The following is a 14,419-nucleotide window of genomic DNA, read 5'->3' as shown; positions in this document are numbered from 1 at the left end:
ACACTGCGTTGTTTTATTACTCAAATGTGAAGAAGATGCACTAAGAACGAAAGCTGAGATGATCACAATGAATGTTTTAGGACCAAAGACTGTGCAGGATATCCTGAATGAGTAGAAGTGTTTTACTCTGTTGCCACAGACGCCTCAAACAAGGGAAACAGAAAAATGTTTCCAGTGTGCATGAGATATTTTTCTGTGTCTGATGGAGTATGGTGGAAGTTACTTAAATTGCAAATGGTATTCATCAAGTTCTGATGAACTGCCTGAAAAAGCATGAACTGGAAATAAAACACATCACAAATGTTTAATAGTAAAGGTACAGCATACAGAAGCTATGTTCTTTTTAGTTTGTCATATGTACATGAAGGGGATAACCTTTTCTAACCTACAATGCAAGAGTCACAAGTGTTTTGTATTAGACAAATAGTAAAGGTAACAGGTAGTGGTTCAATTAAAGGACTGTGTTAAAGGGACCTGCTGTATATAAACTATTATTAAACCAACCCAATATTTAATTAAGAGATTAACTATCATGACAAATTGCTTATAACAATTCACTGTATATTCTCACAAAAACCATACCTGCACTGCTGCAGCAGGCCACTTTTAGTCCTTTATTTCATAGTAACAAAGTTAGCAACACTAGATAGTGGTATGCATCTTTTCATCTAAGTCTCTGCAAGAAAGCACATTTCCCAAAACAGAAAAATATTATTTTTCTTGCTGTACAGACTAGAGTTAAGGAGTCTGACTTCTAAAGGACTGTCAGAATAGCATAAGTGGCATTTAATTTCCAAAGTACTATGCGTGGGAGAAACAGATAAGCATCTGGGCCACATTCAGGCAGGTTCCTGTTAGTCCTGTGGGAGAGAGTGACTCCTTATTCCATGTTGCTGCTGGTAAACCTATCAGGGCACAAAAGAGAATGGGACCCTCTGTAGACAACGTGGCTCCTCCTCAGACAATAAGGCTCTCCTTTGGACAGGGGACAACGTGGGAATCCTGCTGGAGGACCCACCTTGCCTGCTGAGTATGCTGAATTGAAGTGTATATATATATATACATAGTGTTTTAAACACAAACCTTTTTCAGTGTTTAATTAATTTGATGTGATCATTATCTTCGACGTGCATTTACCTTTATTGTTTAGCATGACACCAAAAAGTAAATGACCTGAGAAAAGAAAGCAGCACTTTGGAAACTACTTATTTAATGATGTCATGTTGTCATTAAAACAAGCAGACACAAAACTTACTGAAACTCAGGACCCCTGCTGTCGTTTTGTCTGTTACACAATTAAAGTTGGAAATTGTGTCATTTCCTTTCCTAATCTACACCCACTTCCCCCCATATGGGTGTCATCCCCCGGTGTAGCTCATAGAATTGCAGGGGTTTGTAACTGTCAGACATCACAATGCTCATTGTTCTAATGGCTGCCTCTGGTTGACAACCTGAGAATAATGCATGAAAGACTGATGTACAACTGTTAATCTTAGTAGTGAAATATGTTCAGTGAGTCCAAAATGTAGTAAATGTGTGTTCATGCGTGTGTTTGCTTTGTACATGTTCAAGGAAGAGCATTATTTTATTTTTATTCATCATGTCATGTCAATGTGACCCACTACTACTGTGTGTAGGTTTCCCACAGCCCTGTGTCTCTCCATGGCCCACATTCGCGCAGATGGAGCTACCTGCTACTGAGCTCCCACCCTTTACCCCTCCCTTTTCAGATTAAAGTAAAACCTGGAAACCATTTTACTTCTTTTTCCTCTGGAGCCCTCATAATGACGGGAAAGTGCTCTGGCCCTCCTGCCACAGAGAGCAAAGGCACAGGCTTGATGGGAAACTGTAAGCCTTTGCAAAAATGTCTCCTTTTAGGGCTCTGTGAGCTCTGTTACACCCACACTCTACAACCATAAATTTCATAAGATGAAATAGCATGTGGCTCTTATCTTTATTTACACAATATAAAGTTTTTTCTACGTAAGGGAGAATGAAAAAAGTGACCTCTAGAGTCTAAAAAGCTCTAACTTCTCATGGACGAAGTCAACTTGAATTAATTATATAATTTAATTTAAAAAAGAGCTAGTTTCACCATCTTGCTAAATGTTGTCCCATGCCCTCATACCAACGTCCATCAGAATGTGTTGGTACAGATTATACGTATTTGTAGTAATTAAAGTTAATACAATAAATATGAAAAAAATGCTGTTTAAATATTTTGCTTTGCTGATACAAAGTCAGAGTCTCCCATGACTCTACACTTGTAAGAATCTCCAACAAGCTCAGTTAGATTTACAAGTGAACTGTTTGTGTGTTGCATACACTTTGCAAGGGCAAACACTACCATCCAGTTAGATTCTGTCTGGGCATTGGTACAGCAATCACTTCAAGATGTGATTCAAGATGTGATTGTTGTTGATGGGGGTACAGTATGCTGCTTATCCAAGAATACAACTCACTCTGTAATCAACCAATAGTCAATCATGGAAGCAAAATCTAGCTGAGATTATAATAATAACAGATTGAATAACAGATCAAAAAATAAATAAAGTTATTTTTGAACAACACATTTAAATGATCGACTGGCAAAGATCTCTGGCCAAGTAAAATGGTGTTTTATTTGAAAGCATGTTTGTCTTAAATTTTTAGTGCATTCAATTAACAAATAGGGATACAGCTGTTGGTGAGTGAAGGCCACTGGATAGAATGGGAAAGGAACACCCACACACCATTTCCTCCATATATTACCAAGACACTCACCAGACAAACATGGCTGCCAAGAACATCTCACCAGTAAGAATCAAAGCTTTCGTAACCTGCGGGTTTTCACAGCTTGTGCTACTGGTATAATGTCAGACTAACAGGTTCTCAGGGTCAGCGAGGGGCCGGGCAGCAGATAAGGGCTGTAGCACACCTGCTTGAGCAAATAAACTATGCACCCAGTCTCCTTATGGTTTTACTATCCTGTGATGGATTAACATACAGTAGTCTGCACACTGTAGAGATAAGACACTCTTTTCTGTTTCAGTTTGCTCAACAAGCACATCTGCCCTCACACATGTGGGTCAAATATCTTACATCTGGGTGTTCTGAGTCAAACATATTTTCAACATAAATTAGAAAATACTGGACAGTGACACCAGTTGTATTATTTTGGAAATAAAATATAGGCTCATCTGGCTCTGATACCTTCAGAGGGTTGCAATAATTAGCTGCCCCCACTTCATCCTCATTATACTAGCAGCACCAAAACACTTTGCTCTCATTAGGACCAAGCCATTGTCCGTCAACAGTTAGCAACCATTTTGCCTTCCCCATTAAAACACAAAGAAAGGGGAGGTAAAACAGTTTGCCCACAAATCTCCCTGTATGTGCCCACTCGTTCACTCCAATTATTCAGGCAGGGAGGTAAAGACCATCTGCTCATTTTATAGAATTCCAGTCTCAAAACACTCACTAATACACATTCACAGATGCTATTGCCGTTCGCCAGCAGATTATTTGACGAAACACCCACCAAAACTCCCTCTAAAACACATCTCCAAGAAGGCCAAGGTTGATCCAGCCACGGCTGTGGAAGGTGGCTATTCCTTTGAATTTGAATGTGTGAGCCTTTGCTCCTTGTCTCCTACTGGCGTGAGATGAATGGCATCAACCAAAGGAAAAGTTGGACGGAGGCATTACAGCTACTGGTAGAAAAGTTGGGCAGCTGCTCTCTGGTCCTCCCACAGCCAGACGTGAAGGGGCCAAAATATATATAATGTTCATGAGCCAGCATGCCATAGCAGCTAAAATTGATGTTTAAATCGTATAGGAGGTAAAGATATCATCGTTAAGTTTAACCCTGATCCATGTTTTTGTTTTTTTTAATGGGGCTCACCCCGCATTGCTCCCCTCTATCCTGTCCCTCTCTTCAGCAGAGATTCAGAGAATCAAACATTGTTTAAACCCCGCCCCCACAATGATCACATTTTTCTTTTCTTTTTTTTTTTTTTAACACAAACACACATACGCTTTGATTACTTTACGCTTTAATTACTTGGTTAATGAAATGTATGGAGTTGATTGTTCTTATGTAGTATGTATGATGCTTTGGCAATATTGTTGTTACACATTTGTGCCGATAAAGCTAATTTGAATTATATTGAATTGTGGGAGTTTTCCATTTACGCTGCAGTTTACACCTATGAATTCTTTGGGCAGTTTCACACTTTGGCCTGCTCAACAGCCCACCCTGTGGGGCCAAACAAGCACACATTAATCTGCACTTTGTATGAATATTCACATACAGCTGTCTGTGACACGGAGATAGCAGCTGGTGTGCTTAGGCCCCACAGATATCCCAGTGCCATGCCTGGACAGAAGCCGCTGCATCTGGGCCAACACAGGCCCTGGCAGGCCCAGAATCTCCCCAAATCCCACTAGTAACACCCTCTACACAAGGGTGGTCAAAGACTTAAAAAACACATTTAGCAGCCTGCAAGCCTGCAGCAGACACACAATGACACTTTCATTATGTCACTGTGATGGTGATGAAATAGCTGGATAAATCATTCTGAAAATAACAGTCTGAAATGGCTATTCCTTTAATTATCTTGGTTTTCACAAGCATGCCACCTTATATTCAAGATAGTTATACAATACACAGTTAAATGTGCCAAAAGGTTTCCCATGGAAGCACAGTATTCATGCTGAATTTTCAGTGATTGAAAAGGCATCAAATAATTTTTAATTTCCTCCACCATCATATCAGACTTAGAGTACTGTAAATCCATGCATATTGTTGACAAGGTGGTTTTTATATTACTGCAGTAACAAGTCGATGTTAAAACAGATGGCATTACTTTCTTTATCACATTTAATTTACACTCTTGACAAAAAAGTTCAAATTAAATTGAATTTCTTTTAACTGAATCATACATCTTTACTTCGGCCAACCACGTGACACAGCACAGTGAATGTGACACCTGAATGTTTTGGAACCAAACTGTAACCCCCCCCAACAATGATCACATTTTTCATTACGGCTAAATGTCATAACAGGCTCAGGGTGGCATTTACATTTTCCCTCACTACATGATTGTAATTTGCCCTTTTTAATTACCCAACTTAATCTCGTACTAATCCAATGATATTGCTATAACAAATAACGCAAGTATGGCAAGCTGGTTGGAAGACAAAGCCTGCTATGGTGAAAGACTTTGTGTTTGGTGGGCCTGGCGTTACCGCCTCCCTTACTGTGTGCTGGTTGGCCCTGACAACACAGCGCCACAGTGCCAGGCTGTTAGCGTGCCAGGCTCAGAGAGCAGCTGCCAGGCCAAACCAGCGGGCACTAATTCAGCCAGCCACAGGGTGCCCCTCCCAGCTCTTCTTCTTCCAGGCCCTCCCCGTGGCTCCAACTACCCCCCCCCCCCCCATCTGTGCGTGCACCCACACACACCTTACACAATGCAGGTTTTAATTATGACAAACTTGCCAGAAGCTAATCTCCCATCTTTTTAATCAAAGACATTTGTAGTTGAGGGGGTTGCCAATATTCTAATAACTAATTACCAGAATTTCTGGTGAATAAACACCTTTTCCTTTGACCAACAGTGGCCTCTCCCAGTCAAGCAAAGCCTGAAAATCTCTCAAAGCCAACGATGCAAGAAAATGTGGAAGACAGTTTTTGGTTGATGCTGTTGCAGAAGATTCATCAAAGCTACAGGAACGCTTTTTAGATGTGTCCAAAGTTATCATATTTACAACACTTTTAATGCCCTCATTTTATCAAAATGTAAAAAAGCATTATTTCTGAACATTACAACCTTGATGGGGGGCTTGTATCATTAATTTGCATGCTTGCCATTGACACATGTCCATGGTCGCTGCACAAATCGTTAACATCCCGCTCGTTTTGTCATTATCTTCCGTGAATGAGAGCGCAGTCACTGAGCCCCGGGGACTGTGGCCAGGCCAGTTTCTCTGTGGTTGGTTAAGGGACAGCCAAAATGCACAGAAGTGTTCAGCTGCTCTTCTGATGTGATGAAGATGTTCTGTGGTTAAATCCTGCTGTACGCCGGGCCTCTCACCCTGAGCTAAGCTTATGGTTGAAAGGACAAAATATTTCAAATTCAGCATCGTAAAAACAGGACAGAGAATACACTATATAATAGTTTATCAAAACAAAGTTTCATGAGAGTTTCAGAATCTTTCTGCTCTCATGCTTGTGCCTATCCAGACCAGGTTTCAAAGGCATTGCCTGCTGTTACGCTCTCTGTTATGTCTCTTTTTCCCCCACCCTCTCTCAGACATGCACTCTTTAACAACACTAAGAGTTTACGACCAAGCTAGCAACTATGTGAAACAGCAGCAGTGCTTTGAGCTTAATGCTCAGCAGGTAATATTAGCAGGTAACATTTACCCAGTTCACCATCTTAGCTTAGCGTGTTAGCATGCCAGCATTTGCTAATTAGTGCTAAAAACACAATGTACAGCTGAGGCTGAACGGAATACTACTGGGCAAATGATGGCACCAGAGGAAAGGTCAGGGGATCACCAAAGTCATTAGGATTCATCCTTTGAGGAACATGAATCGATTGGTGTGAATGAATTGGTGGGCCAACAGACCGACCAACCACATTGCCATCCATAAAGACAAGCTGCTAGCGTGGCTAAAAAACAACTACGTGTTTATTATGCCTGCAGTCAGACCAGTATAAGTAGGACATTCCTAAAGCCCACTCAAAGTGCATCAAACACATTCTCATCTGCACCCTCATCTGTCACTCATTCACCATCTAAGCTCCTCTGTCCCAGCTGAAGGTCACAACATGGCTGGTTCCTTTGGAGAGGCCCTTAAGGTCCCGATGCTCCATGCTGCCTGAGTAAACATGGCGCAGCAGTTCATAAAGACACATATTTTGTGCCTGCATCTGTTTGAATGAACGTATGTATACTGAGAGGACTTCCTGAGTTGGGGTTCCTGACTGCAGGGACACATACCGTTAGCAAGGCTGGCTGAAAGATTGATGCCGTATTTGAGAGGCCATCTGGACAGATCAGACCTTCTCATGTTAAATAATATTTCTCCCATTGAATATGACGAGGGGAGAGCAAAAGAGGGTTATTTTGAAATGTGAGAGAAAGAAACAGGGAGAGGTGGTGGAGGGGGGTTGAGCAGGATTCAACAACAGGTTTTTCCTAACAGATGGAAGATTGGCTGCAGGGATATAATTCAGTGTCAAAGTGGAACGTGATATCTGATTAATACTCCGTCCAGCCCATGAATACAAAGGGATAACATGTGGTTACATGAATAATGAAATTGAGTTTATTTTGTTGACATGTTTCTAATTTGTTGTATCACAGTTGAGAACTGCTGAATACTGCCAATCAATCTGTCTCTTTGTACGGTATTACTCAGGTAAGACATACAGATCAAGTTCTTTAAACAAGCCAATCAAACAAGTTGCTTCTTGCCAAGTCTACCACCTAAGGCTAAAACAACTCCCAGATGAAATGAGGCTAGTAATGGTCGGAGAAATGTCTACGTGGCGGGACTCAATCATGAGTAGAAATTTAAAAAGCTCAAACACAATCTGATTATTGACAGTTCAGTGGTCCAAACTGTGTCTTAAGCATTAACAGAGAAATGCACTGTGATCTGAATGTGCACTTGGTCAGCAAACTCAATGAATTTTAATGACGTGCTTAGGAGTACAAACCAGCAAACACCGCCACAATTCTAACAAGGGGTCATTTAAAGGGAGTTTAAATAATGGTTTTGATAAATTAGCCCTCCATTTTTAATAATTAACAAAAGCCTATTAATTATGAACAAATCTGCAGCAACACTCAAGTTTTGAATACCATGTTGCTATGGTGTTTGGTAATTGGAGCCCCTGCAATATGACAGTAATATGGCGGAAAGTAATTAAGGCAGTGGGGTACGGAGGACACAATACCTTTGTTTTGGGTGCAGCCAGAAGAGCGCCACAAAACTAGGTGATCAATAATGCAGTCTAGCACATGTCTGGGTGGCTTTGTTGCCTATTGATACTGTGTGGTTGAATAATGGCAGAGAAATAACACCTTTGATCAAGCAAAATATGTATAGTTTTGTATGTAGTTCAAAATTGTCCATAGACAAATGTAATATTTTAAAAGTGATCACTGTTTATCGGCCACCTATATAAATTGCACTTTGAGCAAAGAGCAGGCCTCCTGAATCCCACTGCGCAGTCAAAACAATAATTGGCCTTACACAGTTGAACCTCCATTTTCAGATGCTAAATCAACACAGCTGGACATCCTAAAGTTTGTGTTTATGTCTGTGCGCTACCTTTCCGACTTAGGATTAAAAATAGCTCTGCAGCATCCTGCTGTGATGCTGAAGGTGCAGTCATCTTTCCCCTCCGAAGGACACAACACTGTCTGAAGTTTGGGAACGGGGGAGGGAGGGAGGAAGCTGTGACTACCGTGTGACAAGCGCCCTGTTCCTTCCTCCTAGGCCTGAGAAACAGGAAGCGCTGCACATAAGGCATTATTGTGACGGAGAGGAAATGCAGGGTCCTCTAAAATAAGAGCCCCAAACTGGTTGTCAATGACAGGAGGCTGTCCTCCACAGCCCCACAGAGACCTGCATCACCCTCCCTGCCTCCACAACTTCACTGTTGAGTGACGCAGACATGTACAACAACCTCCTATACCTCCTTCTATAGACTTAGCAGTCCTTGCACATAGATCTGTATGACAATCGAGTCAAGTCAATACAGTTAAGTCTACATTTTAAGTAGTGGTTCAGGAAATTGAGAGTGCAGCAGCTCAAAGATAACGTCTCTTGAATAAGCTTTAAGATGATGTAGTAAGCCTCTTGTTCCCTGCCGACCCACCCTCATACAGACTGAGCAACAACAGCATTTCAAAGGCTTAAAGGAGGCATATGGGTAGGATCCACCCTGCTTGTGTTTAGCAGAAGCTGAGGAGGAGCTGGTTGCTAAGAGAGATGCAAGCCTTTGTGTCGGGCTGCCTCCCAGTTAATTAAAATCCTACTTTATCTGTTTCATGCTTTCAATTAGAAAACTCTGGAAAGGGCCCAAGCCTCTGCATGTAGATAACCATAGCAAGAAGATGTAATTAATACAGGGGGTCCATTTGCGCTGCAGCAAGGCCCTGCTGTTGATCCCTGACACCAACCTCCGCTGATCCAGGCAAAAATGGCGGTGCAGTGCCTCGCAGCAAAGTCTGCATTGCCCCTCCAGAAGCAAATTCAATGGATAAGATCTGCTTTTGTAGAACATGGCAGGTGTTGGCCGCCTGTGATCATGTAAGTCTGAACTGCAGCAATGACTGCATGGCTGCAGAGAGTCAGTATCACTGTTCAGCCTATGCCAAATCTAAATGGATTTTTTTAGTCATCTGTAATCAACAGTAGTGTTACCTAGCAATGTTTTTGCTCAATTAACAGCAGATCCATCAATGTCTGTCTCTGGTTTTCACAATCAATTACCTGCAACACAGAAGCCAAGCCGTACCGGCAATCAATCATGCTAAACTAAGCACATTGTGGTTTAATGGCTATGTGCAGCTGATTTTGGTTGTAGTTTGTTTTCCAATAGCCAAGGCCAGTATTTCTTGGCACTTTGAGGTACTGTAACATGCAATCTGAACGAATTCTGCATTATAAAAATAACAAAACATTTATAAACACTTTAAACAATTTTTAACAACAACATTTTTTTAATATCATACAGGTCATCTAGATGTTACTGTGAAGAGTGCAATCAATTACCACTCAATCAAACCAAAGTTGATATGGCTCTAGATAAACAGAACACTTAATACAAAAATACAAATAAAAGGAACAGACTAAAATATGTTTTGTCACAAACAATAGAAACAGAAAAGTAAACTGGCATGCAACGTGCAAACAACAAAATCTTTTTCCCAAACCAACCCGTTCTCACTCCCTGACTTGTCACATATGGACGCATGGTCAAGACCCATCGCATCAGTTTGTAATGCACTGGGGATAAGAAGAATTTTCAAAATACCTGGTTTCAAACTAACCTTTCCGCAAAACAGAAGATTACTGCCATCTACTGGTCACACCAGGAAATCACAAACAGTGTAACAGGAAACTTGGGCAGGACATGTCCTTGTATGGCTTAGTGGCACTTCCCTTACTATCTGAAAGCCCTGAATGACAGCCTGAGAAAAGAGGAGAGGGACTGGGGTGTTGGTGTAAAATTGTCTCCTGCTAAACCAGACACATCCTTTGGCTGGTCATTTGCACTGGGGCTCGGCTGGGGCATCACTTCTTGGGTAAGTGTATAGTTGGGGCATGGAGGTGCCATTCCCATCCTACCAGGAGTTTCCATGTCCCCACTGCTCTCTCTGAGGATCTGAGATTGTGGTATCTGGAGATGGAAGCCTCTTCCTATAGCGGCCAGGACAGATGACTGCTCTTTCCCAAAGGGCCTTCCTTTAGCTATTGTTTCCCTTAGTATCTTTGTGCTCCCTCTGCCTACACCTTGAGGCGGGGGACTGTTAACAGAAGTTTGCTTCCTGAGGTCTGACACAGTGGCCGGGACTGAAGCCTGGGCAGCTGGGTCAGGGGAGACATGGAAATTCACAGACAAAACCCTAGGGACTGTTGGAGGGCTCGTAGGTGGCTTGTGTGTGTCCACTTGTGTTGGGGGAGGCAATTCCACAGTTGCAGGTTTAAAGGAATCTGCTTGTGTCTGGCCATGCTTCTGTGCTGCAGGCGAGGTCTGGGATGATGACTGCGTTCGGGGGTTGAATCGAGCCAGCAGACCGTGCTCCGTGACAGGGTAGCGGTCAGCAGCCCACTTCTGCCGCTCGCGACGCATTTTCTCCAGCTGCCTGAGCTCTTTGGGCAACTCCAACATGCTCTCCTTAAGATACAAACAGGCAGACTGTTTACCTGTATGCTGCTATACCACGGGGTATTATTAAACACACCGGGGTATTATTAAACACACCGATTGAGAAATTAGACAATAGTATATTATTTATACATATTGGCATGAGAGTATTGTAATAAAATAAACTTGTGAACCTATTGTTTAAACGAGTTTAGCATGATTTTCATGAAAGCAATACACAAAATAAAACCGTTTAAATCCATCCAAATAATCTCAGGGAGTATAAAAAAAGAAGGCACCTACAAACCTGTATGGAAATGCAGTTATCCTGCTTTACATCCAATTGAATTGTGAATGCAACAAACATTTTGGTTCACCTGATTGGGACTGAAATTAAGAAATAAACCCCCTGCCAACTATTTATTGCTTTTTTACCTTTATATGTGATGTCCTGCCAACTTTTATTGCTATCTTGCATCCATAATCTGCTTCTTTGCGAAATATCCATTGAAAAAAACTATATACACATGGATCTTTGTTTTCACTATTAGGGGCTAACCGATCAGACTAGTTAACAAACCAGTTAGAATAAAAAAAAGCAAATCAGAAGCCTATATACAGAGATACAGGTATACTTTTGCTTTTACTTGGTCACAGAATCTACAAGGTGGCTAGTAAGTAGAAATGATCAAAATGGAAAAAGACTTTAGACTTTTACTAAGCAGTGCACATTTCAAAGACAAATTGTGCCAGATTTTGCAATCTAAAGACGGATGACTATACACCGTGGAAATGTGCGCATTTGTGTAATCCTGACAGGATTATAGTTGCAGCAAAAACTTCAAAAAAAACAATTTGTAAATTACCCACCATGCTGACATGCTCCAAGTAATCAGGTTCATAGTGACTGCTGTTGATGTATGAATCTACCAGTGCCATGTAGTCTGTCATAAGAGTGTCCAGCAGCACCAGTCTGAGTGGCTGAAGGTGGATCACTGACAGAGCCATCACCTTAAGAAGGGCTGCAGGACAGGGCCGTTTTTGCCACATCTCCCTTTCTTCCTGCAAAAACACACACCAGTGATTACAGCACACACAGATACAACTATACGTCAAATAAACCTATCCTGGATAAGACTGTTTGCTGTACCTTGGTGAGCTGTGACTTCATCTGAAGGGATAAGAGCTGGGAGGAGGGCACCTTCAGATGGAGACTCACCACCTCTTGCAGAGTACAGACTCTGTTGGGAAGGAAACCTCCTGTCTCAGAGTAGAAGCACAGGACATCTGCCACCTTAACAAGCATGCAGAAAGAAAAATAGGAAATACGTAAGCTCAACTAAACCACAAGTGATGCAATAACATCAAGTGTTCTAAAGTAAGCCTCTGTACGTGTACCTGTGTGTCAAAGACGTTGACTAGCTGCACTCCAAACTGAGAGATCAGACATCCAGCAATGGCTCTGCAGTCGTGAATGACCTGTACGAAATGCACAATCAACATAGATGTTATGGTAATAATCCATCCCTGTGACTGGACAATATTTCTAGTCTGTTTATGCTGCTCACCTTCAGTATGTGCTTACTTTCCAGGATCATGGAGAGACCATTCTTAAAAGCCCGGGCTCCGAGTAACAGGATATCAAATAGGTATACCTTGTTTTTAGTGGCAATCTAGAAGAATCAAGACCAGTTTCAGTTACGGTGTTTTCTTCTGTCATTCTTGTGACGAAGGAAAAGAAAGCAGAAGGGAGCAAAGGTCAGAAGGAAGGAATCAAAAAAAAAGCAGCAATTCAAAACTTCTCACCTGCAGCCAACACAGTCTCCCTTGCTTATACACCTCGACTCCTTCAGCTCCCACACTGATCACACGCTGCTTCTTGATGTGCATCACCTGAAGGATGGGAACTCATTACAGTTTTTTAAACAGGTCTCACTGTCCTTACACATTTGCATACTGAAAAATATACGTCAAGAGTACATAAAGGAACTTAAATTCAACTTACAGCAGGTACAAACTTCTCATGAAACTCATCAATGACTACAAGGTTCATATACTCTTCTTCATCTTTATCATCATCTGCAAATAATGATCCTCTCAATAGCGATTAATGATTTCCATTTAGAAGACATGAATTCTTAGTATGAATAAAACTTTAGAGAAAACAATTTCAGAGAATATCCCATGCCTTCTTTATACTTACCCAATGTGATCGTCTTCCTGTATGGCTGAAACTTTTCCACATTCAAGTGCTCTTCAAGTATGGGGTCATGACTATTTCTGTGCAACACATTGCATGTTATAGTTAATGGTCAAGTCATAGTCACCAATAGTGACACATTGTTAGCGGTTAAATTCTTACCCACTGTCAGTGTTTGCTTCTTTGGTAAATTCCACTGTTAATTGAATTACACAAAAATGGCACGTCAGATATAAACTTTTAAATTACAAAACAAAATAAACTATTTAGCAGATATTTCAGTTTTTCAGATAGCACTTGTCACGAGTGAACTCACCATTCAGGATCTGGTGCCCGAAGAACAGTTTTGAGGGGTGAAAAGTAACGTTACCACCATCAGTGGCTCCCATAACTGCAACAAAAAACACCAGTTAGGTTATTCTAGCTAGGAATAGTGAATCATTTTTGACTTACAGGCAGCAAGTTGCCAATTATTACCAATTATTAAGTTAACTCTTAAACAATGCTGTGCGAAAAAAAAGTAACTATACAAAATGCACGATGAACATTTTTCTAACCGTCCGCCAAAATCAACGTTTTGTTGGGATTGATGCGCTCGACGACGCCAAGGCAACAAGATGAACTCTTGAGGGTCAGTTTGATGCGTTTTCCCTTGAGGTTGTTCAGTAACTGGACGTCGCCCACAACCATTTTGATGTCATGTATGAGTTGTTTCAAGCAATTAAACACAATGAAGCTGCTAGCGTAGAAGTATCAGGCTGTCGACGCTTTTCCTTTAGCCACAGTAATGACTAGCAAGGCTTGACCTGGCTAAGCGTCAGAAAGTTAGCGTTGCATCCTGACGTGCAAATCAAGTTAATGTTGCGTTCAACAGCTCCTCGTTAACGGTAACGATTTCTTTTCCCTGGCTAACAGATCAACATTACACGTATTACACGTACACACAAGTATTAAACTAATTTAAAATGCAATATCTAATATTAGCATAGAAATGTATGTATATCATTAGCTATATAGTTCCCCACACAAACTGCGCATCAGCATTATTAGTTTTGTGTAAAGCTAACCTTAAGTGAATAATTCCATAATTTCTAACTTTGACGCCCCCCAGTGGTTTAAAATAGAGACTGTGTCAGGCGGCACGTCAGGATCTAAAATACACTAACTGTTATTAGGTTTTTAATAAGGACTGGTGGGAGTTGAATTTGAAATTGATACGGTCTATGTGTTTCAAACTTTTAAGCTTGTGTTAAGCCAGTTTAACAAACATAGATATTATTAAAATCAGGGGGCACATCAATCTAAAAATGAAAATTTTTATAGTTTACGGACTGATTGCAACATTTTT

The 14,419-nt window shown here is 41.2% G+C and overlaps 1 protein-coding gene across 2 annotated transcripts; it reads right to left on the bottom strand.

Moving 5' to 3' along the window:
* Positions 1-9,700: 9,700 nt before the first annotated feature.
* On the bottom strand, positions 9,701-14,059 carry exd1 (exonuclease 3'-5' domain containing 1). Of its 2 annotated transcripts, none has more exons than XM_046062385.1 (11): positions 13,629-14,059; positions 13,388-13,462; positions 13,234-13,267; positions 13,075-13,151; positions 12,877-12,950; positions 12,678-12,764; positions 12,440-12,544; positions 12,270-12,350; positions 12,022-12,165; positions 11,742-11,933; positions 9,701-10,901 (listed from the first exon to the last, which is right to left on the bottom strand). In XM_046062385.1, the coding sequence occupies exons 1-11, from the start codon at positions 13,759-13,761 to the stop codon at positions 10,170-10,172; spliced, it is 1,734 nt and encodes a 577-aa protein (XP_045918341.1). In that variant the 5' UTR covers positions 13,762-14,059; the 3' UTR covers positions 9,701-10,169. The 2 variants fall into 2 exon arrangements, with proteins under 2 accessions (XP_045918341.1, XP_045918342.1); XM_046062386.1 differs by lacking the exon at positions 13,629-14,059 and adding an exon at positions 13,549-13,621.
* Positions 14,060-14,419: the final 360 nt, after the last annotated feature.

Source organism: Micropterus dolomieu, linkage group LG11 (genome assembly GCF_021292245.1).
Source record: "Micropterus dolomieu isolate WLL.071019.BEF.003 ecotype Adirondacks linkage group LG11, ASM2129224v1, whole genome shotgun sequence".
In the NCBI taxonomy this organism is placed as follows: domain Eukaryota; kingdom Metazoa; phylum Chordata; class Actinopteri; order Centrarchiformes; family Centrarchidae; genus Micropterus; species Micropterus dolomieu.
Note: the sequence above shows the minus strand (reverse complement) of the source record. Positions and strands in the feature narration are given on the sequence as shown.

What these genes read in the sequence shown, in the direction of transcription:
- exd1 (XM_046062385.1), bottom strand. Translation starts at nt 13,761, where the DNA reads ATGGTTGTGGGCGACGTCCAGTTACTGAACAACCTCAAGGGAAAACGC. An exon ending in CAGGAAGACGATCACATTGG is followed by an intron (nt 12,951 to 13,074) that starts GTAAGTATAAAG and finishes CATTATTTGCAG; the next exon opens with ATGATGATAAAGATGAAGAA. An exon ending in GGAGACTGTGTTGGCTGCAG is followed by an intron (nt 12,545 to 12,677) that starts GTGAGAAGTTTT and finishes TGATTCTTCTAG; the next exon opens with ATTGCCACTAAAAACAAGGT.